The following is a 26,320-nucleotide window of genomic DNA, read 5'->3' as shown; positions in this document are numbered from 1 at the left end:
ATGTTTACTTCTTGATTTTTTTTTCTTAACCATAATAATCAGAAGGCTTTATAGTACCCTAAAATATCCAACTATCATTCAACTTAAAATTTATCACACAAAAAAATGAGTTTTATGGAATGCTTCAAAAAAAGCTATTAAAATAATCAAAACTAAAACCAAGAGAGTTTGTAGGAAAATACCAATATGCAAACATTCCAAAAGGAGAGCCTTTATTTTGCCAGTCAAGGTGGTATTATTTGCTTAAAAAACAAAAATCAATATAACATTGGTATGTTGTTTGGGAAAGTTCCTTGCTGGGATTCTTTGCTGGAAAATTCTCGTGCTGAGGGTAATTACACAACTTTGGTTTCCTTTTTAGTGCCTGAGATCTGAAGGCAGAAGGAAGATTCAAATAGAAAGAACAATGACCCATTCAATAGCTGACTCCTACAGACATTTTGACTAAGATGCCTGTTGCAATTCCCCTGAGCAACTTAATAAAGTTCAGAGTCAACTGTGTTTTCAAGGTTAAACTCAAGAACCAATCAGTTATCTGTAAATGAATATCCACTTTTTCTGGAAGGAAAAAGGTAACATGTTAATACAAACAGCAAATACATACATCATTTATAAAACTGCCTCAGGTCACTTAACAAGAAAAATACACTTTAAAAAAAATTCTTGCATTTTGTTTTAATGGGCCATAGCAAACACTATCTCTGTATAATGATCAGTAAAGAGCTGTCAAATAGATACAAAGACTCACAATACTGAATGTTAAATAAAGCAAACTCTAAATGAAGAAAACATTAAATAATGCTATTAGGTAGTATTCCTTATTTCCATTTTTATTAAATCTGAGAACTCAACAGAGTTAATCATCAAATGCAAAACATGATTTTTAAAAAGGGAATAATGAAGCAAACATTTTAATCTGTCTTAATTTTAAGATCATAATTTACATATACAGTGTGTTTAAGCAATTTTCATATTTGTACTACAGCAAAAAATGATTTTATATACCAGAAGTATTGTCATACTCCAAATGGTATCTGTGAATAAAGATTTAAAAAAATAAAAAATAAAGTCCAACTTTTTTCTCACGGTCATTACATAAAATACTTAGTTTTTTATAAAGTTGTTTTAAATTATGAAAGGGAACCCATAGAACAGCAGGTGGAACTTAAATTTTAATACTCAAACATATTTTTATGCCTCACCACTTTTCTTGACGTGGATGGTTTCGATCCACTTTCATGGTTTCGTGACTTGCATTTTCCCTCAGTATAACATTACTAAAAAGCTTGTGTGTGGACCACGCTACGGCAATGATGTGAGATTTTATAAACCATCACCATCGTGTTATTCACATTAATGCTCTTTATTAGGTTCTAAAATAGCCCACTTATTTTTTTTTTCTAAAATATTAGGGTTTTCATTCATTATTGTATCCTATGGCTCCAGAAGTGTGACTCCAGGATTATGCTATTGAAGATATTAAGGCACTGTCTTTACTTTCTTGTCAGTTTTGAAAACTTCTGGGAACAGATTTTAATAAATCTATTTAATATAATAGAATGTTTACATTCCATCCACTTAACCTTTATACCTAGACCTTAAGGTTTTATTCAGCTGAGTATGGAAATATGTAATATCTATTTATGTAAATAAGCAGTAAACTATGCCTGAGCCATTGTGTATTCGGAGTGATTTTACAGTATTCAAATCCATGGAATAGTCTTTCATAAAAATAACTATCCATTAAAATGTTACCGACTATACAGTAGGATAGGTCTAAATTATTAAAATTGTATATAATTTATTTGACAAACACTGAAAACTGCGGAACACCTGAATATTACAATTTTTAAAACTTTATAAAATTACTCAAAAACAAAAAAACAAAAAAACAAAACTTTATAAAATTACTTTACCAACTTAACTTCTATAACCAGTAACAAATTAAATTTGTCTTAATCCAACCTACCTGCTTTCTAATGGCAGATGTGAGAATAAGCCTGATTCTCTCAATAAGCCCACTGCAGATCTCCAGTGGTGATTTTCCAGTACTGAGGTATTCTACAACAAAGGACGTTTCTGAGTTACTTAATGATACGTCTCTTTCTGGACATATCATTACTAACAATACTGTTAGCAATATTAATCTGGTTAAAATTCTAACATTCACTGAGAATTTATTTTCATTACTTTCATTTCTTCAAAATATGAAACATTTTCTAGAATGCAAAAAATAGTAAGTCTTGATGATAAAATTGCACTAACCTTGTATAAAGTTGCCAAGTAATGGTTAGTTTTAATAAGGAAAGGTTGATTAACACCTGGATGATCCAGATCATGAGTGGCAGCTGCAATTAAGCTCAGCAAGATATCCCAAGGAGTTACAGAATTGGCAAGCTGAAGTGTGACAAAAGAATAATGAATCACAGATATATCTAAAATAAGCTCTATGCCATCACAGTAGTTTTGAATTAGCAGCCAGTGGTAGTGGTGGCAATCTCCTCCCTCTTCACGTCATTCTTCAGGCGGTTGTTCATTAGGTCCACCAAGCACACCTGCCAGGTCCTGGCCTCCTCATCACCACACTGGCAAAGGCATGATAAAACAGTGGCCCTGCCCACGTGGAGTTTACAGAACTCATCCTTAGGCCATTTCATTTTTAACAAGCTTAATTAAAATGGCAGCTAAAGCATAAACCATTCTTTTTGAGAAATAATGGCTTTAAAATGACAAACACAGTTTGGCACATTTTTATTACTGTAGCCATTACTGAAAAAAAAGACCTAATATTTTAAGGGTGTTTATCAACAAACTGGTTATTGGATTTCAATAATGTAATCTAAAATATAAGGTTATTCCTGTAGTCCTGATGTTTAAGGAGGCTAATGAGTAATCATGTTAAGTGGAAGTCTGTGTCAAGTCTGTGATAAAATCCTCCCTCAATGGATGGATACATTCATAACAATGACACAATGTATTCATGTCAGGGAAAGCAATCTTGTACATCAGAAATTGTAACTTTATTCTCAATAATCATTACCAAACTTACTTGATATAATAATCACAATAAATAAAACTTTGTGATTAGCTGACAAATGTTCAGTGATAAAAAAGATCACCTTGACTATATCACCTATTTTTCAGGAATCACCTCTCATTTTCTGGCAAACTTGGCCAGATTTGTGTTCCCACAGCACCACATGGCCTGCCACAATACCACTCATCAGAGCATGGTATTATTTAGGTTTACGTTAGGACAGTGCTGACTAAACTGTAGTGATCCTGTGCTCTAACAGTGAAAACTTTGGAGCATACACCACTAATATTAAGTATATTTACTTACAGATTATTATAATGAACTAACATTTATATGTTATTATACAATGAATATAAAAACTGAAAATTTTAAAAATGAGATAAAAAATAAATTTAGATTCAAATTCTATTATTTTCTTTCTCTGCTAGAATGAATCAATCATCTCTTTCTACTCCCTGTGTTAAGTTCATCTCAGTCAGAGAGATCACTGTCTGAGGGCTTGAATCTCCTGGAAAACTGTAACCTACCTGGAAGCAGAGATGCATATTATTTATTTTTGTATCGCATATAATTAGTACATGGAGGTCAATGAATAGGAGAAGATGAAGAAAATTATTTCCTCTTTAGGATATACAAAAGCATTCAAAAAATAAAGCATTCTAAAGCACTGCTTTAATAATGAAGATGAACAGAATGCATAGGATCTAAAGCAATCTCCCTTCCTTGACATACACATGAACGGCACGGCTGTCTATGTCTTATGAACATGTGATTTATCAGGCAGTGTGCAAAGGGGTGACATTCTTATTGGCAGAAGAATAGACATCCTGGGAGAATACAATAATCCCAAATTACACTGATTCGAAAAATTAACGTATGACTGCACACAACATCAAAACAATCTCAGGTATACTGAAGAGTTAACCATTAAAAATAGGAACATGAAAAAAAGTAAATGAATTCTCAAAAATTCTGTGAAGAGAAAGTAACTTTAAAAACAAATCACACATATTCAAAAAATATTTGATATAAAAATGTAACATTTCTGCTTGTAGAAAAAAAAACAAAAACCTTCCATCGGAAAGACAATTTTCAGTATTATAACAAAGACAAGGACTTCAGTAACTTAACTTTTTAAGGTGGATTAAAAGACAGATGTTATTTCCATTCTGTGATTGTATCTGGTAAGAGCTGACAACAAAGAAATGTCCAGAAAAGAAACTACAAATTATTTAACATATGTGAAGGTCAGATTTTACTTGTATCTGCAAAGCCATCATTAGGGTTCTTTTTCAATAAAATAGAAAAGTATTAAGTGGTGAGTTTTGCTGTGTTCAGTGAAAAACTTACTGTTTTCATTGCCTGCCAGCCCTTATGATTTCCCATTGTAATGGTTATCACAGTAAGTTTTGTTGGTGGTAGCTTTTTTTTTTTTTTTTTTTTGGCTAAATTGGCAAATCAAAAATGTAGTAGAAATAGCAGAAAGAAGGTACCTGAGATACTGGTGGCTTGCTGAGGGTAAAAAGGAGGTGGCGCTATCATGGAGGAGAGCAGTTTAGTGAGATAAAATGTTCTGAATCAATATTGTATTTTTATTTTTCCTAATGATGCTACCTCTGAAAACAGATTCTATTTTTTTGAGACAGAGTCTTGCTGTCGCCCAGGCTGGAGTGCAGTGGTGCAATCTCGGCTCACTGCAGCCTCTGCCTTCCCTGGTTCAATCAATTCTCTTACTCAGGCTCCTAAGCAGCTGGGATTACAGGCACCTACCACCATGCCTAGCTAATTTTTTCTTTTTTTGTTTTTTTTGTACTTTTGGTAGAGATGGGGTTTCACCTTGTTGGCCAGGCTGGTCTCGAATTCCTAACCTCAGGTGATCCGCCATGCCCTGCCTAGTGAAGACAGATTCTTGACACATTATGTCCATCCTGAGAAATTACTGAAAGAAATGAACTTCCCACACACAGAAGGCAAAAGGACAAGGCGGTCCTTGCAGGGCTCCTCAATCCCCAGACCATGGACCGGTACTGATTCGTGGCTTGTTAGGAACCTGATAGGAACCAGTGCAGAGCAGGAGGTGAGCTGCCAGCCAGTGAGCATTATTGCCTGAGCTCTGCCTTGGAAGCAGTAGATTCTCATAGAAGCACAGACCCTATTGTCAACTGTGCACATGAGGGATCTAGGTTGCGCACTTCTTTTTGTTTTTTTTTGAGACGGAGTTTTGCCCTTGTTGCCCAGGCTGGAGAGTAATAGCGCAAGCTTGGCTCACTGCAACCTCCGCCTCCCGAGTTCAAGTGATTCTCCTGCCTCAGCCTCCCAAGTAGCTGGGATTACAGGCATGCGCCACCACGCCTAGCTATTTTTGTATTTTTAGTACAGACAGGGTTTCTCCATGTTGGTCAGGCTGGTCTCGAACTCCCGACCTCAGATCGTGATCCGCCTGCCTCAGCCTCCCAACGTGCTGGGATTACAGGTGTGAGCCACTGTGCCCAGCCAGCACACTTCTTATAAGAATCTAATGCCTGATGATCTGAAGTGGAACAGTTTCATCCCGAAACCATCCCCCTCCCCATCCAAGGAAAACATGTCTTCCACGAAACTGGTCCCTAGTGCCAAAAAGGTTGGGGGCCACTGCTCTAGAGGTCTAAAAACAGAGAACTAGGCTGGGCATAGTGGCTCATGCCTGTAATCCCAGCACTTTGCAGGACCGAGGCAGGCAGATCACTTGAGGTCAGGAGTTCGAGACCAGCCAGGCCAACATGGTGAAACCCCATCTCTACTAAAAACACAAAAATTAGTTGGCCATGGTGGCACACGCCTATCAGCTACTTGGGAGGCTGAGACAAGAGAATCAATCGCTCGAACCCAGGAGGCGGAGGTTGCAGTGAGCTGAGATCGTGCCGCTGCACTCCAGCCTGGGCGACAGAGCAAGACTCCATCTGAAAAACAAAACAGAACAAAACAAAAACATAAAAACAGAGAACAGTTAGAGTAAACCCAGCCAACGATAAAGCCCATATACAATATCATTCATTAACAGCTCATATTCACCAAGCACCTACCATGTGCTGGTGCTGTTTTAGGGGACAGGTAAATATTAGGGGACAGACAGACAAAAATTCCTGTCCTAGAGGCCTGACATTCTTGTGGTTTCCACGTAAGGTTCCCATGTTTTACAAGTAAGATTCTGGGGGCCAAAATTCCTATCTTATTCATATTTTTGTCACTAGCAATTAGCATCTACTCAGAGCATGAATAAGTGTACATTCATAAGAAAGGCAATCCAACCATTACCAGTCTCGCTGATATCAAAGGGAAGGATGCAGGGGCCAGGGAGGGATGTGGGGGGCCAGGTTCTTTTGTCAACTGCCAGGGACAAGTAGAGCAAAGTTTAAAGGTTCAGTGCTACAGTGGGTTTATGTCTGGGATGTGTAAGCGTAATTCTTATCTAGACTTAGTTTAAGTATAGTTATTAAGTAAAGTAACTAAACTCATTACAGAAACATGAAACTAAACATTAAAATAGGAAACAAAGGGAAAATCACAATGTCCTCAGCTGACAACTATGAATGTTACCAGTGTCAATCAATCAAGGAGACTTTGGACTCAACTTGAACAAAATGCTTTATAATCCACATAACTTCAGCCTTGAGGACATAAAAAATAAATACTCAAGTTAGTGACAGTGCATATAGAGAGAGATGAGTTTGTCTCCAAAATTTCCAGTAATTTCTTTGGCTTGAAATATTTCTTTTTTTCATATAGACAAGAGTCCAAGAATTAGCTCTTCCATATAAATTATAAGGTATAAAAATTGAAAACAAATTTCTCACAAAATATATATACTTAAGTCTTTCTATTTACTATTCCCTCTGTACCTGGACTTTTTTATGGATGACTCCTTAGTTATGTACTGTCCACTTAAGTGATTTCTGATCACCCTATCTAAAGTTGTAAAACTCCTGCCATCCACCTGGTCATTCTCTAGCGTATTATTATTATTATTATTTTAGACTGAGTTTCGCTGTGTCACCCAGACTGGCATGCAGTGGCGTGATCTTGGCTCACTGGAACCTCTGCCTCCCAGGTTCAAGCAATGCTCATGCCTCAGCCTCCCAGGTAGCTGGGATTACAGGTACCCGCCGCCACACCCAGCTGATTTTTGTATTTTTAGTAGAGACGGGGTTTCACCATGTTGGCCAGGCTGGTCACAAACTCCTGACCTCAGGTGATCCACCAGCCTCGGCCTCCCAAAATGCTGGGATTACAGGGGTAAGCCATCATGCCAGGCCACTAACATATTATTTTGATCAAAATTCTATTTATCTATTTGTTTAATGACTGCCTCCCCCACTGGGATGTACACTTCATGAAGACAGGCATCATTCCTACTCTGCTCACCACCACATTCCTAGCACCAGGATAGAGCCTGGCATGTGGCAGATGTTCAAAGAGTGTAAAACATGTGACGCTATGCGAAGGCTCAGGAGTAAGAGATACAATCTTCAGGCATCTATCTAATCCATCCTATCTATCTATCTAAAGATAGGGCGTCACCCAGGCTGCAGTGCAGTTGCACTATCACTACTCTCTGCTGGACCTCTCAGGCTCAAGTGATCCTCCTGAGTCAGCCTCCAAAGTAGCTGGGACCACAGGTACACACCACCATGCCCATCTAACTTTTTATTTTTTTTTAGAGATGGGGTCTTGCTGTATTGCCCAGGTTGGTCTCAAACTCCTGGCTTCAAGTAATCCTCTTGCCCTGGCCTCCCAAAATATCGAGATTACAGGCATGAGCCACCGCACCTGGATCTACTTCAAATTTTTTAGAATTCACTTTTAAAACTTTGAGTGACTCTGTTTTTGTTTGTTTGTTTGTTTTCTTTCTTTTTTTTGAATAAAAGAGATGAGGTCTTACCAAGCTGGTCTCAAACTCCTGGGCTCAAGCAAGCCATCCGCCTCAGCTTCCCAAAGTGCTAGAATTACAGGCATGAGTCACCGCACCCAGCCCTGGGTGACTCCATTTAAAAATGTTCACTATGATAAGGGACAAGGGAAATGCTTGCATTGTAGGGCTTTGTGATTTTATCTATATCCTTAATTGAAGCCTTGGGTAGTGTTCAATGAGTATGTTAAGGATGAAAAGTGTTTAAGTATTATCAGAACTCCACAGGCAAAAAGTGTTCAAAATCATGGTTTTATTAATTTTTGTTCCCATGTGTCCCTGCCCTGCTCACCTGGCATCACCCAGATTTCCTTGCCCCTGGCTTGGGTTGGGTGTGCCCAGAGGGAGATGGGAGTGCAGAAGCCTTCAGTGACCAGGTTAACCGTCCTGTGTGCTGCAGAGAACTTATTACCATCTTTCCACTTACCAGACTGTATGGTGAATACTCATCAATCTCTCCCACAACATTCTCAAACAGAGGATGCAGTCTTGGCCCAGAGTTTTTTTAAACTTTGATTTAAAAATTGGGGTGGGCAATAGAGTGAGACCCCATCTCTACAAAAATTTGAAAAATTAGCTCCAGCTTGAGCCCAGGATATCGAGGCTGCAGTACGCCATAACCACGCCACTGCACTCCAGTCTGGGCAACACTGTGAAACCCTGTCTCTTAGAAAAAAAAGCAGTTGGGTGATTGCGAGTATACATTTGTCAAAACTGTACACATAAAATGTATGCACTAAATTACTGCATATAAGTTCTACTACAATAAAGTTGATTTTTTAAAAAGTTATGATACATATACTTAAAAAAAACTGGGGAATTTTCACATATGCTATGATCTCCTAAATAATCAGAAGATTAGCTATGTTCTTAAGTTGGCATCAGCAGGTACAAGCCAGTTTGGTCATCCTGTTTCCTGCCTAACACCTTAGCCAGAACTAAGATCTAGGGAGAGAGCAGTTTTGAAATAGGGATGGGGTAGGCAGACATAATTGCAGAACTGCCAGGGATAGGAAATGTCCAGGGGCAAACATGGCTTTCATTAACATCTGCAGACAATGATTCCCAAATCCATACATAAAGTCTGATTTCTCTCCTATACTTTGGACTCTTTTATGTAACTCTCCACTAGACCTCTATATTGGGATGTCAAATACATTTAACACCACGGATCCAAAATGGTGCTCATTGTCTCTACAAGCCTTACCCCCAAAACTTGTTCCTCTCTACATTCCTCCTCTCATAGAAGACTTCCACCTTCTGCTCAACTGCCCAAACCAGTCTTCACTGACTTGTTTCTTTCCCCCAAATGCATTCACACACCACATCCTGTTCATTCTAATTCCCAAGAGAACTTGCAAACTATCCACGTCTCTACTTCATCAAGGCCACTCTGCTCTCTTCCATGAAACACCAAAGTAACTCCTGGCAGGTGTTCAGGCTTTTTGTTGATACGATTTATTTTCACACCACAGCCAGGATAATTTTCTAAAGTCTCCTGCTTCCTCTCTGTAGCTCCCCATTCATTCACTGAGTCAGACCAAGGCTGTCCCTGCCCACAGGGAGCCCATGTGGAGCTCAGTGTAAATGCCAGCAGTCGAGGTTTCAAGTGACCTGGCCCTTGCTTGGGCTTCTCCAGCCTCTCTCTCAACAACCACCCAATTCTCTAGCTATTGCACTTCGAAACACAGCCAGATTCAGAAACTTGATTGAGCTAGATCTCATTCTTGTGAAGGAAGCCTGTGATTTTCAGTCAAGGCAGTAACTTCAGGAGAAGTATGTGAAAGTAAATCAAAAGGAATTTTCTTAGGATTTTCACCTGAAATCAATGTCAACCTCTTACCTTAGGTTCCTTTAAGTAACAGTGCATGGCCTGAGTAACATCCGCAGCGTGGACTGCGTTATGGTAAGGATTTTGACTGTGGTAATCTTCTTGAATCATAACTGCATCAAAGAAAGAGATCCCGATTTTACTGTATATGAGCAACATATACAAGTGCAAAAATTGTGATAATTATGAGTCACCCACTCATCCTTTTCATGTAGCTATTGGTTAAAATCGTGCTGATTCGGGCAGATGATAATCACCTCACAACTCACATGTATACCAAAAGAATCAATATCAATTTGACTCCCTATGCTATCATGGAAGAACAGACTAGGCTTCGGGGTGGAGTTGTGCCCCCTGCCATCAACGTACGTGATGGCCCTACCAGCATAACACACAAATCCAGTGGTCTCAAAGGAAAGCGAGCCTACCTGTGATGGGGAAACACAATCGCCAAGTGAGTGCGACAGACCGTCAGAATTCTGCACTTGCTTCCGTCCCATCCTTTCAAATAGCCTTTTCAATACCCTTGGTTAAGAGTGTTTTTTTGAGACAGGATCTCACTTCGTTGCCCAGGCTGGAGTGCAGTGACATGATCATGGCTCACTGCAGCCCTGACCTCCTGGGCTCAAGTAATCCTCCCACCTCAGCCTCCCAAGTAGTTGGAACCACAGGTGCATGCCACCATGCCTGACTCATTTTTTGTATTTTTTTGTAAAGACACGGACTTGCCATGTTGCCCAGGCTGGTTTCAAACCCCTGGGCTCAAGGAGTCCACCTGCCTTGGCCTCCCAAAGTGCTAGCATTGCAGGTGTGAGCCACTGTGCCCCACCTAATAAGCTATTTTTGTAAGTAGTTATTTATTTATTTTTGAGATGGAGTCTTGCTCTGTCACCCAGGCTGGAGTGCAACAGCACGATCTCAGCTAACTGTGCAACGTCCACCTCCCGAGTTCAAGTGATTCTCCCGCCTCAGCCGCCCAAATAGCTGGCATTACAGGCACCTGCCATCATGCTCGGCTAATTTTTGTATTTTTGTCGTGATGGGGTTTCACCATGTTGGCCGGGCTGGTCTTGAACTCCTGACCTCAGGTGATCCACCCGCCTCGGTCTCCCAAAGTGCTAGGATTACCGGTGTGAGCCACCATGCCCAGCCGTATGTGTTTTATAATTTATATTTTAGTACAGTAGTCCCCTCATATTCTTGGGGGATATGTTCCAACACCCCCAATGGATGCCTGAAACCACAGATAGCACCAAATCCTATTTATACTGTGTTTTTCCTATACGAACACACCTACAATAATGCGTAATTTATAAGTTAGTCACAGTCAGAAGTTAACAATAACTAAAATAAAATAGAACAATTATAACAATATGCCAGCATCACAACTCTTGTGCTTTGGGGCCATTATGAAGTAAAATAAGGGTGACGAACACAAGCACTGTGATACCAACACGGCTGATCTGATAACCAGCACGGATCAGGATGCAATGAGATTTCATCACGCTGCTCAGAATGGTGTGCAATTCAAAACTTATGAATTGCTTACTTCTGGAATTTTCCATTTAATATTTTCAGGCTACAGTTGACCACAGGTAACTGAAACCACCAAAAGCAAAACCAGAGATAAAGGGGGACTACTGTACAGTATTTCAGGCATACTACTTACAATTAATACACATTAAAAAGTTTCTCAAGGCCAGGTGCGCTGCCTCACACCTGTAATTCCAGCACTTTGGGAGGCCGAGGCTGGAGGATTGCCTGAGGTCAGGAGTTTGAGACCAGCCTAGGCCATTAGTAAGACCTTGTCCGTACTAAAAAAAAAAATGCAGCATGGTGTGGTGGTGCACATCTATATTCCTAGCTACCCAGGAGGCTGAAGTGGGAGGATCGCATGAGTCGAGAGGTTGAGGCTGCAGTGAACCGTGATCGTGCCACTGCACTCAAGCCTAGGTGACAGAGCGAGACTCTCCAAAGGAAAAGCTTCTCAAAAGCCCTATGTAATAATTTTTTTTTTTTTTAAACCAGAGTTCTAAGTAGAAGTCTGAAGTCTGAGTTACTATTTTGAGCTCTTCATTTGGCTGTACATTCTTGGTATTGAGGCTTTTTTTTTTTTTTGAGATGGAGTCTCGTTCCTTTGCCCAGGCTGGAGTGCAGTGGCACAATCTCAGCTCACTGCAACCTCCACCTCCCGGGTTCAAGGGATTCTCCTGCCTCAGCCTGGATGAGGTGGGAGGCTGCCTGGAGCTTGGGAAGTGGAGGTTGCAGTGAGCCATGATCATGCCATTGCATTCCAGTCTCAGCAATACAGTGAAACCCTGTCTCAAACAAACAAAAAACACCTGAGTTATTATTTTCTCAATTCTCCCAAAGACAGTATAGAGCCGAAGCCATTCCAGATACATTGCACAGAAGATAACTCATTGTAGCCAGTGGATTCCTTATGGCTTTAAGGCTTAATTCTCTCATAAACCTGTTCTAGTGGCTGCCAAATTAGTGGCAGCAGGATGAGGGCAGAAACAGCCAAGTATTCATATGAACAATGTGCAAAGCGGGGATATGCATGTTTATAATTGCCAGTATAGCTACTGGGGCTACTCACACTATTTTAATTATAAACTTGAGAATTTACTACAAAATTATATCTGTACAGTTACACAGGCTTCTGTTTACCTAGATAAAGCAGTTGCAAGTTAGCAAAAATGGTTATATGAATGATTATTATTTTTTTTGAGACAGAGTCTCATTCTGTTGCCCAGGCTGGAGTGCAGTGGCACGATCTCGGCTCACTACAGCCTCTGCCTCCTGGGTTCAAGTAATTCTCCTGCCTCAGCCTCCCAAGTAGCTGGGATTACAGGCACACGCCTCCACGCCTGACTAATTTTTGTATTTTTAGTAGAGACAGGGTTCCACCATGCTGGCCAGGATGGTCTCGAACTCCTGGCCTCAAGTGATCCACCCGCCTCAGCATCCCAAAGTGCTGGGATTACAGGCATGAGCCACTGTGCCCAGCATGTATGAAATATTAAATGTCCCTACCAGCAACATCTTAACTTATTTTATAGTTCTACAGTTTTACCATTTTCTTACAGTAATACATTACTTCCTGAATAATTTGTAATTTCTCTCTACTTAAAATTGAAAGATTTTAAAAAGATAGCAAAGCAATGTGATGGTCTCTCACTATTAAGTATAGGCATACCAGCGAGATACTTAGTGTTAAGTTCCAGACCACTAAAATAAAGTGAATATTGCAATATAGCAAGTCAAAATTTTGGGTTTCCCAGTGCATACAAAAGCTATGTTTACACTATAGTCTATTAAGTGTACAATAGCATTATGTCTTTAAAAAAAAAACTGATGTAAACACCTTACTTTAAAAGATTTTATTGGAACAAAATGCTAATGATCATGTGAGCCTTCATTAAGTTGTAATCTTTTTTGCTGTATATAAGCAAAGTTTATATAACCAAAAATAAATTACAAATTAAACTATCTCTTGATCTGGGCACTATATGAAATACCACAATGAGGGTCAGAAAATGAGACCCCAAAATATGCTGCTTTGGACTTCAAACTCAGAGCAGCAAATGCGGAAGAGTACTTTCTCTGAAGTTCCCCTCTCCACCTAAAGCACAGGCAAAGGCTTCACCAGGAATCGTGAATTCCCTCCTCCGGTACAACCAGCCAGGAGAGATTGGTGGATATTACAAGAAGGAAGACTAGAGTTGATATCTTGTGCCTCAGTCTCCCGAGCAGCTGGGATTACAGGCGTGCACCACCATGCCTGGCTAATGTTTTTGTATTTTTAGTAGAGATGAGGTTTTTGCCACGTTGGCCAGGCTGGTCTCCAACTCGTGGCCTCAAGTGATCCACCCGCCTCGGCCTCCCAAAGTGCTGGGATTACAGGTGTAAGCCACCACGCCTGGTCCCAAATAATCTTTAAAGTCTACTGTCAAAGCGATTTTAGGGCTCGGAAAAAGAAGAAACCTAACTGCAATATACCTGATCTTTTAAAGTTTTAGCCTTTGAAAATTTAGAAAAGTACAGAAATTGTGTCACCTTTGTCAGCAATCTGTGGTCAATGTAAGAAACATTGCAAAATGAAATCAAGTATTCACTATTCCCCATATCTATGGTTCTGTAACTTTGCAGCCTTTGCACCAACAGGTGTAGTGCACCCCTGGTCTGATGTGCTGTGGCCACTTGCTGCAGAAGTGAAGGTGGGCCGATTCTGAGCCCAGGGCTCCAGAGGCCTGGGGACACCAGCTCCCTTGGAAACCTGGCACTACTGTTTGAACAAGCTCCGCTAATTGTAAAATAAATAATTCTCTTTTGTTTTTAATGTAAATCTATTATGGTGCCAAACTCCTCTGCTTTTTTAAAATTTAACAGAAGACTATGTAGAGCCGAGATGGATCAGCCTGGTATCCTAGCTGAGGTCGCTACAAAACCAACATACGGCTCACCTGTTGCTGTCTGCAGGTGCACAGATGAGCTCACCCAGACCATAAGAAGCATTCAACAGGCCCACAGATGCAACAGTTAAATAACTGTGTGTTGTTTTAAGTCACTAATTTTGGCTGGTTTATTATAAAGCAATAGCTAACCGATATAACTGAGATAAAACTTACAAACAGGTTCTTATATAAATGTAAATCTTGTTACTGTTAATGGGTTAGAATCACTTACCTAAAAATCTGCGAAGTTTCATCATATCTAAATGGAAATACTCAATTAATCCATGAAGACTAAATAAATGAAAGGTTAAGCTTACTAGACTATTTCCTAAAAAGAAAGAAGAGACATTACATTAGTAGGAAATACTAGTCAACACAATTACATTATGCTTTGAAATATGGATTTTGAATATAAAACATGGAAAGAGTAATAATTCCCACTTTTTGTATATCAAAAATATGCATCTTCTTATTTTATCAGTTATGAACTTTATACATCACATCTTTGTTTCACTGTAAGAAAAATTTAATTTTTGTTGTTTTACTTTTCCACAACCAAAGAACTGAAAGCTAGACATTTTCAAATAGATTAATTTTTTTAAAGACACCAAAATAATTAGAATAGACAATAGAAAACTTTAAAAATTGTCCCACACAGTAACCTAATTCAGTGTGGCTGCACTTGACCTTCCTCCTGACAACGCCTCTGCCATCTTGCTTTCACTGAAACAGACTGCCCCAGAGCACACACCTCAGCTGCAGCCTTGTTAGCCTTGAGAATGTGTCTACTCTCATCCATACAGGGTTAGGAGGAGGCATCAATGACCTCAAGATCATCAGAATTAAAAACTCTGAACTCAACCACTTGCTTTTCCAGAGTAGCTGCAGAAAATCTGAGATTTGCTTGGGGAGTGGGGAGGGGGAATCACAAAACTAGGCAGAATATCACTGTAAACTCAGAGTCAACACTGCCCAGCAATCATATTGTTTTTCCGGTGAACTGGCTCTTTCACTTTTTAAAATGCCTGTTTTCAAGCCTTTTATGCTCTTCTTAAACTTTCAACATACTTACTTCCCATCCACCCCCTCATTCTCCATAGCCTCATATGTCACAGAAATAATACAAGCCCTCAAGTTTCCCTTTCTTTCTTTTTTGAAATGGAGTCTTGCACTGTCGGGCTGGAGTGCAATGGTGCGATCTTGGTTCACTGCAACCTCCGCCTCCTGAGTTCAAGCGATTCTCCTGTCTCTGCCTCCCGAGTAGTGGTGATTACAGGCACCCACCACCAAGCCTGGCTAATTTTTTGTATTTTTAGTAGAGACGGGGTTTCACTTTGTTGGCCAGGCTAGTCTCCAACTCCTGACCTTGTGATCCGCTAGCCTCGGCCTCCCAAAGTGCTGGGATTACAGGCATGAGCCACTGCACCTGGCCGAGTTTCCCTTTCTTTCAAAAGCCAACCCATCCACACCTCCTCAGAGATATTCCTTGTTCCATCGGGTACACCTATCCCCACCCCACCCCACCCCACCAATCTCTTTCTCTTTTCTATGTTGTCCCAATAAGCATCAGCATTCAGACATGCTCTAGGTTCTCTCATCTCTCAAACAATAAAGAATCACAGCCTCTCCTGGCTCCCTCCAGTTTCCCCTGCTCCATCCCCCTACAGACGCGAGTTTTTGGAAAGAGCTGCTACATGCGATGGGGACTGTCTTCGTCCTCAACGTCCACTTCTTCGTCACTGACAAGTGGAGTCACACCAAGAATAGAAATTAAATTTGGAAAAACCACCATTTTTATGATGTTTAGTTTTCCCTTCCATGGTATAACTCTCCATTTCTCCATTTTTTAAACCTCTTATTATATTTCTCAGTTTTGTAAACTTCTATAGGACACATATACTATATTAACAATTAAACAGACCACATGTTTTAAATAGGCTACACATTAAAAAGTCTATTTTAAGTAGACTACATCCTTCACATAGACTCATAAATTACTGCCAATGTTCAGATAATAGCAATAAGATACACAATTCTAGTATTCTGTAAAGTCTATGATGACTCTTACAAAAACGTATAAAAGACATACTGGTCCCAAATTGAAAATTTATAATAATAATATTTATGAAGGATAATAAAGGACTGTTTGGCTAACCTTGTTATCTAAAACCACCTAACCAACTGCCAACAAAAGACCACGGCTGATGAAAAAGTACATTAACTGGAACATTATTTGCATGAGCAATGACAGAAAAGATGTGGCAGGCCAAAAGAGACATTTTTATAAACTACTTGACATATCGCCTTCATTTGAAAGAAAAAAAATTTCAAATCTTACATTTTAAATAAATTAAATGTTAAAATGTGTTCAGGTCCTGATATGCTCTATCGGTACAAACACGAGTCCACGTGGCGTGGAGCCATTTCTGAAGAAGTGAACGACGTGTCCGTTACTATTGCTGTAACAACCATCTTCGAGTATATAAATATTTTAGAATGTTTATTCATTCTCTGTATATTTAGATTATCATAAGGTTCTCCCAAAATTGTTTTTCAAATGTAACAAAACAAATTACCCATTTCTAGGGTGTAGAATAAGTTTTAAGAAAGCTACAATCTAACAGGAAAATACCCTCTTTTGGAATTCAGGCAAAGTGTAGTGAAGAAACACATGTAACGTCCCCACTAGGAACTTTAAGGGAATCTGACAAGAACCAGGCTCTTAAAGTGTACTACCCATATGTAACTGAAAAGCGGCATGCAAGATACCAACTGAGGATTATAACACCAGTAAGAACACAAGTCAACAAAACATTTCAAAAGAAGAGATGCTCAGCTGTGTTAAACAAAAATCAGGCAAAGAAGAACTTTTTAAAAAATGGAAATGGAAACAAACACTTTATGAAAAAGAAAACTGTATTTTAAGAAAAGCTACCCTCATAAAAATATATCAAAAGATAGAACTGCCTCTGGAAGAGTGGGCCTCAGTCATTTTCAGAAGGTGATCCCAGAAGGATCTGGCTGGAAGGAGCAGGCTACCCTGACAACGCAGGCCTGGCAGCTAGTGTCCTCACGAACCAGGTGTCTTCAGGAGTGATAAGCTTTTGCTCTGTCGCATCACTTAATGCCCTCAATCCTACAAAAGGAATTCCAAATGCATCCTACCAGACAATAACTACTTCCCTCCTTGTAGCAGACAAGCTGGGGACCATTTGTCTTGGCACAAATCACTGCATTTTGCTTCCTCCTCTGCCTTCCTGTCCTCCCCCCAATATCATCTGGGAAATTGCCAGCATAAGAAACACAAGAAAGCATTGGATCAATAAGCAAGAAGGGAAAACTATACACTTGGATACCATGAAAGTATGTTATCGAGAATTCATTTCAGGTGAAGCAGTTTTAAAAGGAAAACCATTCTCATTATATAGTATAAGCTAAAGGAATTTTCTTCTGCCCATTTGTTCCCCAATAATATCTCCTTAAGTAGAAAATTCCTGAGCTTTTAAATAGCTGCAGTTAACTGAATGTATAAATCTCAACCTCTAAAATCAAAGGTGAGTAGCTAACCATGAGTGGTTTCTACTAAACCCTAATGATTTGGGACGAACCCTAAGGGGAAACCATGTAGCCACCCTGTCCACAAATCCCATTTAAGCAGTGAGGTGATCAAAAGGAAAGCGAAGTGCTTAGTTAACTACTGTGGACTGCTAGCTATTTCTTCTGCCCATCCAGTGCACTGCTGAGCTCACGCCGCTTTCATCACCATGCCCCCAACTAGCAGAGTATGTACTTTTTAAAAATAAAATTTAGAGAAGAACAATCAACTATTTCAATGAGTGACAAGTGTCCCAGTAGACTAATAATAGGCTATGAGCTGTGAGAGTTTATGTAAGGCCAAACTTTGAAAGTGTTAAGGGTGGCATTGTTTAATCTATATTTGTCTTGAGATAATACCTAAAGTAATATTTGTGTTAAGTTAGGAAAGGGGAATTTCCCTGAGCAAGAAAAAGGTGGGCCACCTGATATTTCACCTACCTATATTTTCAAAAAGGAGAAAGGCCAAGGGAAGGCTAACTGTGTAAATGATATCAGAGCCTTTCCTGTGTGTACAGGCCAAGGTGGGGGCAGGGAGAAGTACAGAACACTTAATCACCAAGGGCAAAGGAAAAGTAGAAGAGAGATAGCAAAGGGGAGGAATAAAAAGGCAGGGAGGCAGGAGGGTGGTTTTGCTGATAAAGGCAAACTTCACTGTCTTCACAATTTTACCTAGGATCAGTCCGATTTATTTTCTGTCAACACTGCATAAGCAAACAGAAGGTATAGACAAAGGTATTTCCATTAGGCATTGCCATGCGACTTAGAGAGAATAATGGAGTGATACTAAGAGAACCCACATTGATTCCTGAGAAAAATAGAGTTGTAATTTGCTTGTTCATTTTACATATTTGGCATCCTTATCAAAGACACTTCATTCCAAAGCAATAAGAAAAAGCAGGTGATTTCAAAGTACAGCAGTGGTTTCATTATTCTAAAGTCAGTACTGATTTCCTCTCAGTGTACTTTCTGCTTTGGGGCAAATGACTAGTTGAACTGCCTTTTTTTTTTTTTTTTGAGACAGTCTCGCTCTATTGCCCAGGCTGGAGTGAGATGGCGCAATCTCAGCTCACTGCAACCTCCACCTCCCAGATTCAAGTAAGTCTCCTGCCTCTGCCTCCCAAGTAGCTAGGATTAGAGACATGCACCACCACACCCAGCCAATGTTTGTATTTTTAGTAGAGATGGGGTTTTGCCATGTTGGCTGGGCTGGTCTTAAACTCCTGATCTCACGTGATCCACCAGCCTTGGCCTGCCAAATTGCAGGGATTACAGGCGTGAGCCACTGCGCCCGGCCTAGTTGAACTGCTTTTACCAGTGAATAAGAACATAAATCAACAAAACATTTCAAAATAAGATGCTTAGTTGTGTTTAAAAAAAAAAACAAAAACAAAAACAAAAAAAAAAAAAACAGGCACGAAGGAACTTTTTAAAAAATGGAAACGAACACTTTCTTGAAAAAAGGAAATTGTATTTCTAGAAAAGCTACCCAAATATACTAAAAGGTATACTAAAGCTATAGTAAAAGGTAGAACTGCCTAAGGTTTGGCGGTCCTCAACTGTACCACCAATAATTACGCCCACAATTTTATCCTAAATAAGAGTGATTCTCTGTTCCTTTTCCTACGGAACATTTTCCTGTTCCCAAAGAGAACAAGAAAACATGACCCCTCCATCCAGAACCAAACTAAACTCAGGAGTGGGTAAGCAGATTAGAATCACCTGTGGGCATTTTTCCCCAAATCATCCATACTCTGCAGATTCTGATAAGCCCTCCTAAAGAAGCTACAGCTCTTCCTCATTCTCCATCTGAAAGCAAGGAACCACTGCTGTTGGTCAGGATGTGCCAAAAGGTGGTTAATCCACCACTCAGCGGGGGCAATCAAAACAGGCATACAATATCAGATGTCATTGTAAATGGCCACAATCTAAAAGAAACCAAAAAAGAAAAATTAAAAAAATGAGATAATAATGTTTATTCTGGGTTATTATTAATAATAGCAGCAGCAATTGCCAACCAATCAGCCAAGTATATATGAGACTGATTCTGTAGACTTTTAGAAAAGTCACTTAAAAAGAGAAAAAAAATGATGCTCCCTGATATGGTTTGGCTGTGTCCCCAGCCAAATCTCATCTTAAATTGTAGTTCCCATAATTCCCATGTGTTGTGGGAGGGACCCGGTGGGAGATAATTGAATCATGGAGGTGCTTTCCCCCATACTGCTCTCGTGGTAGTGGATAAGTCTAATGAGATCTGATGATTTCATAAGGAGTTTCCCCTTTTGCTTGGCTCTCATTTCTCTCTTGCCTGCCGACATGTAAGATGTGCCTTTCACCTTCCACCATGATTGTGAGGCCTCCCCAGCCACATGGAATTGTGAGTCCATTAAACCTCTTTTTCTTTATCAATTACCCAGTCTCGGGTACATCTTTATCAGCAGTGTGAAAATGGACTAACACACTCTCTCTTCCAACAGAGGGCTCACAACCTTCGTACAGTAAATGAAAGCAACGCACCAGTGGCTGCACCATCAATGCAGTAATCTAGACTACATTAACTTGAGCAAGTCAAATTCTTCACTTACCATTTGTTAGTCTATCAAATAGAAAGATATCAAAATTCCAATTTCCAACTTTTTCCAGCATACACTGAAATGAAAACCAAACATTTCTACTGTAATTTAATTTCAATAACATTGTCTTTTGGAGATATTCCATAGAGAAGTTAATGAAAATGTAAAGTGATTGATTTCCTTTAAAAAATACCAGTATCATTTTTCTTTTAATCGTGACTTTTTCAACTGGCTCCAAAAAAATGCTCAAAGGGATAAACTCCATTTGAAAAATGAAACATTATTTTGTTTTTCAATTAATGAATGCACAGGAAGGTTATGTTTCCCAACTTATTGCTATAGTCCCGCAAACCTTTAAGAATTCTAGTATCACTTAACATCACAGAAGTGTGGTTCAAATGTTGTATGGTTGAGAAACTAAATTGCAAACAATCTAATAAAAATAAGTTACACTATTGAGTATTTACTATTCCAGGTACTGTTATAAGTGACCTTACTCACTCTTTTACTACTTGGAACAACACCATCAGATGTTTTCTTTTTTCTTTTTTTGAGACAGGGTCTCACACTCACTGTCACCAAGGCTGGAGTGCAGTGGCACAAACAAGACAGCTTACTGCAGTCTCGACCTCCTGGGCTCAAGCAATCCTCCTGTCTCAGCCTCCTGAGAAGCTGAGACTACAAGCATGTGTTACCACACCTGGCTAAATTTTTTTTTTTTTTGTAGAGAAAAGGTCTCATCATGCTGCCCAGGCTGGTCTCAAACTCCTAGGCTCAAGTGATTCTCACAACTTGGCCTCCCAACATGCTGGGATTACAGGCATGAGCCACTGCACCCGGCCCAGGCGTTGTTTTCAATTCTCATTTTAGTGACGTAGAAACAAGCAAAAAATAACTAACTTGCTCAACTATAAAGTGATAGAGCTGGGATCTTAAATTAGGTAGTCTGTTTCTAGAACGTAGGCATCTGACACTGATACCACACCATGCTTAAATTATTTGTTGTTCAGTTTTAAAAAAAACATTTCTAACTTATGGATATTTATTTATATTATCTAAACATGCTTATAAAATAATACAATTTACTACATTAACTTTTAGGATAATGTGTACCTCAGCCAAGCAAATAAATTCCACAAAGACCCTAAAAACCAAATATTTTTATACCATACATTCTTAACCTGAACATTCTGTGGACTTTTTCTAGAAAAAAAACTTATATTTTATATCTAAAAGTTCACTGTTGTATACATTTATGAATACACTGACATGAGCAACACTAAGATACTACTAGTAGAAATCATTAATTACGACAGTACTAATAACAACAAATGACAAAGAGATATTCTCATTCTAAAAGGCAGAACTTGTAAACGTTTTAACATTTAAAGCAAGCGGGAACACTTTCCACTGATTTCTTTTACTAAACAGGGAAGTAATTTTTTTCACTTTCATGTAACTGTAAAGAAGACACCCCAGCAACTTAAAAACTTATCTACGCAAACTCAAAAATCTGGCCTGTAAATATTAAGTTAAAGAATAACTTAAAATACACTGAACATTTAATACTATTTAAAATCCTCATTTGGTCAAAACCAAGCTCATTTAACCCTGATGTTCAGTAAGACATTTCTTTTTAAATTATATAAAAAGATGAAGTAAATAATGCTCACAATCGACAAGTTTAATTATGATACATCTAAACCCTCAAAAATCTCTCTCCATGCAAGAGACTATGAAAACTTATTTGATTGGAAGTCACGAGACCTTTGTAAAAAGATGTTATTAATACACACACACACACACACAAAAGAAAGAGAGAGACGTAACTTCCCGTGCTAGGTTTACCTCTAACCAGCTGGGTGAGCGTAAACAAGTCCCTCGTGCTCTATTGGACTCAGTTTCCTTATTGATGGAATATGGACATGATGAGATCAGATAATCTCTAAGATTCTTCCCAGCATTACAATTCTGTGAGATCTTACAGTTTAATGTTCTATTGATCTCCTTGTTACGTAATGTTAAAATAACAAATGAAAACACTGTCACTACTTTAGTTGTTTCAGAAATTTCCCTTGCTCTGTAATGTCTAATTATAAAACAAACAGCTACTCTAAAGAAAAAAAACCTGGAAAACGGGCTTAACTGCTTTTCACCGACAGACAAAAAGACTCTATAAATCATTACTGTATGGAGAATAAAGGGCTTCAGTAAACTTATCAAAAAATTAATGTTTTCTTACAAAAACTATACATACCTTGGCTTGTCCATTATAATCATCATCTAAAATGTTTAGAGAATTTGAGACCGTAGTACCACGAAAAAAGCGTGAAGATCTAAGATATCGCTGGAAACTTAGTAGCCTTCTGATATTCCTTGCAGAGACAGACACTTCAATTTCAGATTGAGCTGAAATAAAAAGAATAAAAGGTGAGTACAGCAAGTTATAATTATATACATGCTATCTTTGCAATACCACTTTTAGTTATGTACAAGTATTTTTAAAAATTCATTTAAATAATTATACCACATTTTCAGTAGAGAAGCGATACTTTATTTCTATTTTTTTTTTTTAAAGTGAGTTCTCACTCTATTACATTTCTATTTTCAATGAAAGAACTAAGGATGAAGGTCAATGGCCAATTTTGACAGCATTTAGAAAGCCAATGAAGACCAGCGAGATTAATAATCAGGGTTTTTTTTTTTTTTAACTTTAAAACGCTATCACCTCTTAACTCTTTTGCTTCAATACACCACATAAACATGGAGCAAAAACAGGAAGAAAACCTAGTTTTAAACTACTAGAAAAGCCAGGTCCTAAGTTACATATGAGATTTTAACAATTACAAAGTAAAACATTTCATATCCCAATGAGGTATCATTTCAAATATTTACTTAAGATAATTAAGAGGAAAAGGAGACAGAAGGGGAAGCAAAGTGGTTTATATCCTATAAGTGTTCTTAAGGATAGGGATAAAAATTATTTAAGATGATATGCTCTATAAAAGATGCAGTTCTAGATTAGAGACTGGAATGTTCTCTTTCAGTGAGTCTAACACAGCCATTTTTTCCCTCTAGTGTTAGAATAAACCAGAGTTCCTTGGATTGGGCACCAGATAAAATGACAGATCTGGGTTAAAATCTATCTTGCAGGGAATGTACGTTATCTTTAGACTCTAAAATCAAACCAAATTCAGTAAAATGTTCACAATATAAAATAGGAAAATCAAGACTGAGGATCAATAAATCATCTCTCTTAATTTAGAATCACCAGGTGAAATGGAAGGTAATCAAACATATTCTCTGTTGCATGTCCAGTCACTCACTCCTCTACTAACCTCTAGCCCTGGGTTTCCTTATCTGTATAATGGCAGTAATATCTAATTTAAGGGGTGCTGGATTAAATGAGATTATATATATACAAGTCAGAGTCACAGCAGGTGTTAAATGGTAGCCATGTCGAGGGTGGTAAAATTGATGCTGCTCCCATTGCTTGGAGGTATGCTACCAGGTAATTCTCAGAAATTCTGAATCTGCTCATCTTGCTCTAAGTAAAAGCATTTCATGGCTCTTCATCATCTTAATATGAACTTCATTTCCTTAGCCTGGAAGAGAAGGCTTCACGTTCCAAGTCTGGCTCTTTGCAGACTTGACTCAGGTATCACCTACCCTGGGAAGCACATTTAGTACACTGCCCCTATCTTGAAGAGGCGGGAAGCACCCCCTCTGGCTTCCCAAAGCTCCCTGTGCATTCATCTATAATCGTACTTCTGACATTATAATTACTTTTTTGTCTCCTTGAACAAATGATGACTTTCAGTACAGTCATAAACTATTTTTTTCCCTCTGTATTCCAAAGCCTAATAGTAATGCAAAGCATATAGTAGGTAATTGTAAAATATATTAAATAAATGCATACTATTTAAAAAATATCTGATGAGCTCTGAGGTTCCCATACACAAAAATAAACAAGAAGTAAAATAATGCACACTGTTGTGTGATTTACTTCTCCCATTTTTCACTCCAGTGAGTAAAATGCAAGTATCTAAAACAATTGTGAATCTTAAATTTCTGATCTTTACCAATATAACTTACTTTATAAAAGGACTAGAACCAAAATAGTAAAAACTATTAATATCAAGTGATGATTATGTTTAAACTAGAATTAGTCTGTTTGAAGAAATTTAGGTAAATTTTATGAAAGCAATGTTTCAAGTGCTTTGTAAAAAGAATTTCATTTAGTCATCAACAACTTCAAAAGATAAATAGTATCCCCTACTTTACACATGAGAACACTGAGTCTACAAGAAATTAAATAACTTTCCTAAGGTCACATACCCAATATAGGGTGACACGTGGATTAAAAAACACAGATCTGTTTATAAAGCCTGTTTACTCACAAGGGTTTTTAAATTACAACTATACAGTATTGTTTATTTACTGTTCATTACAAAATTCTGTGTACATAATTATTCAAAATAGTCTTTAGATGAAGGTATGGACAGAAAAAGAAACAGAAGGAAAAAAGCTAATGCAAAAGAATGTTAAGTATATAATGGACTCTTCTAATTTATTACTAGAAAAACATGGATCTGCAAGGGACAGAATGGCATCGCATGAATATGTGGGGAGCAGATAAGATCTCATTAATGTAACACTAGCACCACCATCTCTGTATTTGTAAAGCACGTTACAGTTTTACGAGAGTATGTTCACATCCACTATCCCATTTAGTAATCATTACCATCCTGTGAAGAAGGCAAAGATTATCTTCTCCATTTTACAAATATAGCCTTAGAAACCAAGGTAAAAATGTAATACAATTAATACATTAGAGCCAACACACTTAGAAAACTTTTAGAAAATGTTGCAGAAGGGTTGTACTGTATTTATTATGAAAAAGTAACCTACTTTTTGATGGGGTTGTTTTTTTCTTGTAAATTTATTTGAGTTCTTTGTTGATTCTGGATATTAGCCGTTTGTCAGATGAGTAGATTGCAAAAATTTTCTCCCATTCTGTAGGTTGCCTGTTCACTCTGATGGTAGTTTCTTTTGCTGTGCAGAAGCTCTTTAGTTTAATTAGATCCCATTTGTCAATTTTGGCTTTTGTTGCCATTGCTTTTGGTGTTTTAGTCATGAAGTCCTTGCCCATGCCTATGTCCTGAATGGTATTTATAGCCTAGGTTTTCTTCAAGGGTTTTTATGGTTTTAGATCTAACATTTAAGTCTTTAATCCATCTTGAAATAATTTTTGTGTAAGGTGTAAGGAAGGGATCCAGTTTCAGCATATGGCTAGCCAGTTTTCTCAGCACCATTTATTAAACAGGGAATCCTTTCCCCATTTCTTGTTTTCGTCACGTTTGTCAAAGATCAGATGGTTGTAGATGTGTGGTATTATTTCTGAGGGCTCTGTTCTGTCCCATTGGTCTATATCTCTGTTTTGGTACCAGTACCATGCTGTTTTGGTTACTGTAGCCTCATATTATAGTTTGAAGTCAGGTAGCGTGATGCCTCCAGCTTTGTTCTTTTAGCTTAGGATTGTCTTGGCAAAGTGGAAAAAGGATACGAACAGACACTTCTCAAAAGAAGACATTTATGCAGCCAACAGACACATGAAAAAAATGCTCATCACCACTGGCCATCAGAGAAATGCAAATCAAAACCACAATGAGATACCATCTCACACCAGTTAGAATGGCAATCATTAAAAAGTCAGGAAACAACAGGTGCTGGAGAGGATGTGGAGAAATAGGAACACTTTTACACCGGTGGGACTGTAAACTAGTTCAACCATTGTGGAAGACAGTGTGGAAATTCCTCAAGGATCTAGAACTAGAAATATCATTTGACCCAGCACTGGGTATATACCCAAAGGATTAT

The 26,320-nt window shown here is 38.5% G+C and overlaps 2 protein-coding genes across 9 annotated transcripts in view; one reads left to right on the top strand and one right to left on the bottom strand.

Annotated features, from left to right (window-relative positions):
* The window catches only part of LOC105482198 (phosphodiesterase 7A), a 129,059-nt gene that overhangs the window by 11,648 nt on the left and 91,091 nt on the right, over positions 1 to 26,320 (bottom strand). For all 6 annotated transcript variants that reach the window (XR_011606972.1, XM_011742214.3, XM_071068165.1 and 3 more), the window contains 6 exons: positions 22,698 to 22,849; positions 20,453 to 20,516; positions 14,506 to 14,601; positions 9,826 to 9,926; positions 2,266 to 2,397; positions 1,970 to 2,061 (listed from right to left, as the gene is read on the bottom strand). Coding sequence is in view for 5 of the 6 variants with exons in the window: in XM_011742214.3 (XP_011740516.1) it covers positions 1,970 to 2,061; positions 2,266 to 2,397; positions 9,826 to 9,926; positions 14,506 to 14,601; positions 20,453 to 20,516; positions 22,698 to 22,849 (637 nt within the window). In the remaining variant the exon portion in view is untranslated. The remainder of the gene's footprint in view (positions 1 to 1,969; positions 2,062 to 2,265; positions 2,398 to 9,825; positions 9,927 to 14,505; positions 14,602 to 20,452; positions 20,517 to 22,697; positions 22,850 to 26,320) is intronic.
* LOC105482197 (mitochondrial fission regulator 1) overlaps positions 1 to 26,320 on the top strand; it is a 172,684-nt gene that overhangs the window by 87,730 nt on the left and 58,634 nt on the right. For 2 of the 3 annotated variants that reach the window (XM_071068169.1, XM_071068166.1), the window contains one exon: positions 362 to 4,489. The exons of the other annotated variant lie outside the window; for it this stretch is intronic. In XM_071068169.1, the coding sequence (XP_070924270.1) occupies positions 362 to 448 (87 nt within the window). In that variant the 3' untranslated portion in view covers positions 449 to 4,489. Of the gene's footprint in view, positions 1 to 361; positions 4,490 to 26,320 lie in introns of those variants that run through there. 3 annotated transcript variants of the gene reach the window in all.

This window comes from Macaca nemestrina, chromosome 8, assembly GCF_043159975.1.
Source record: "Macaca nemestrina isolate mMacNem1 chromosome 8, mMacNem.hap1, whole genome shotgun sequence".
Classification (NCBI taxonomy): Eukaryota; Metazoa; Chordata; class Mammalia; order Primates; family Cercopithecidae; genus Macaca; species Macaca nemestrina.
This window is presented reverse-complemented; position numbering and strand designations above follow the sequence as displayed.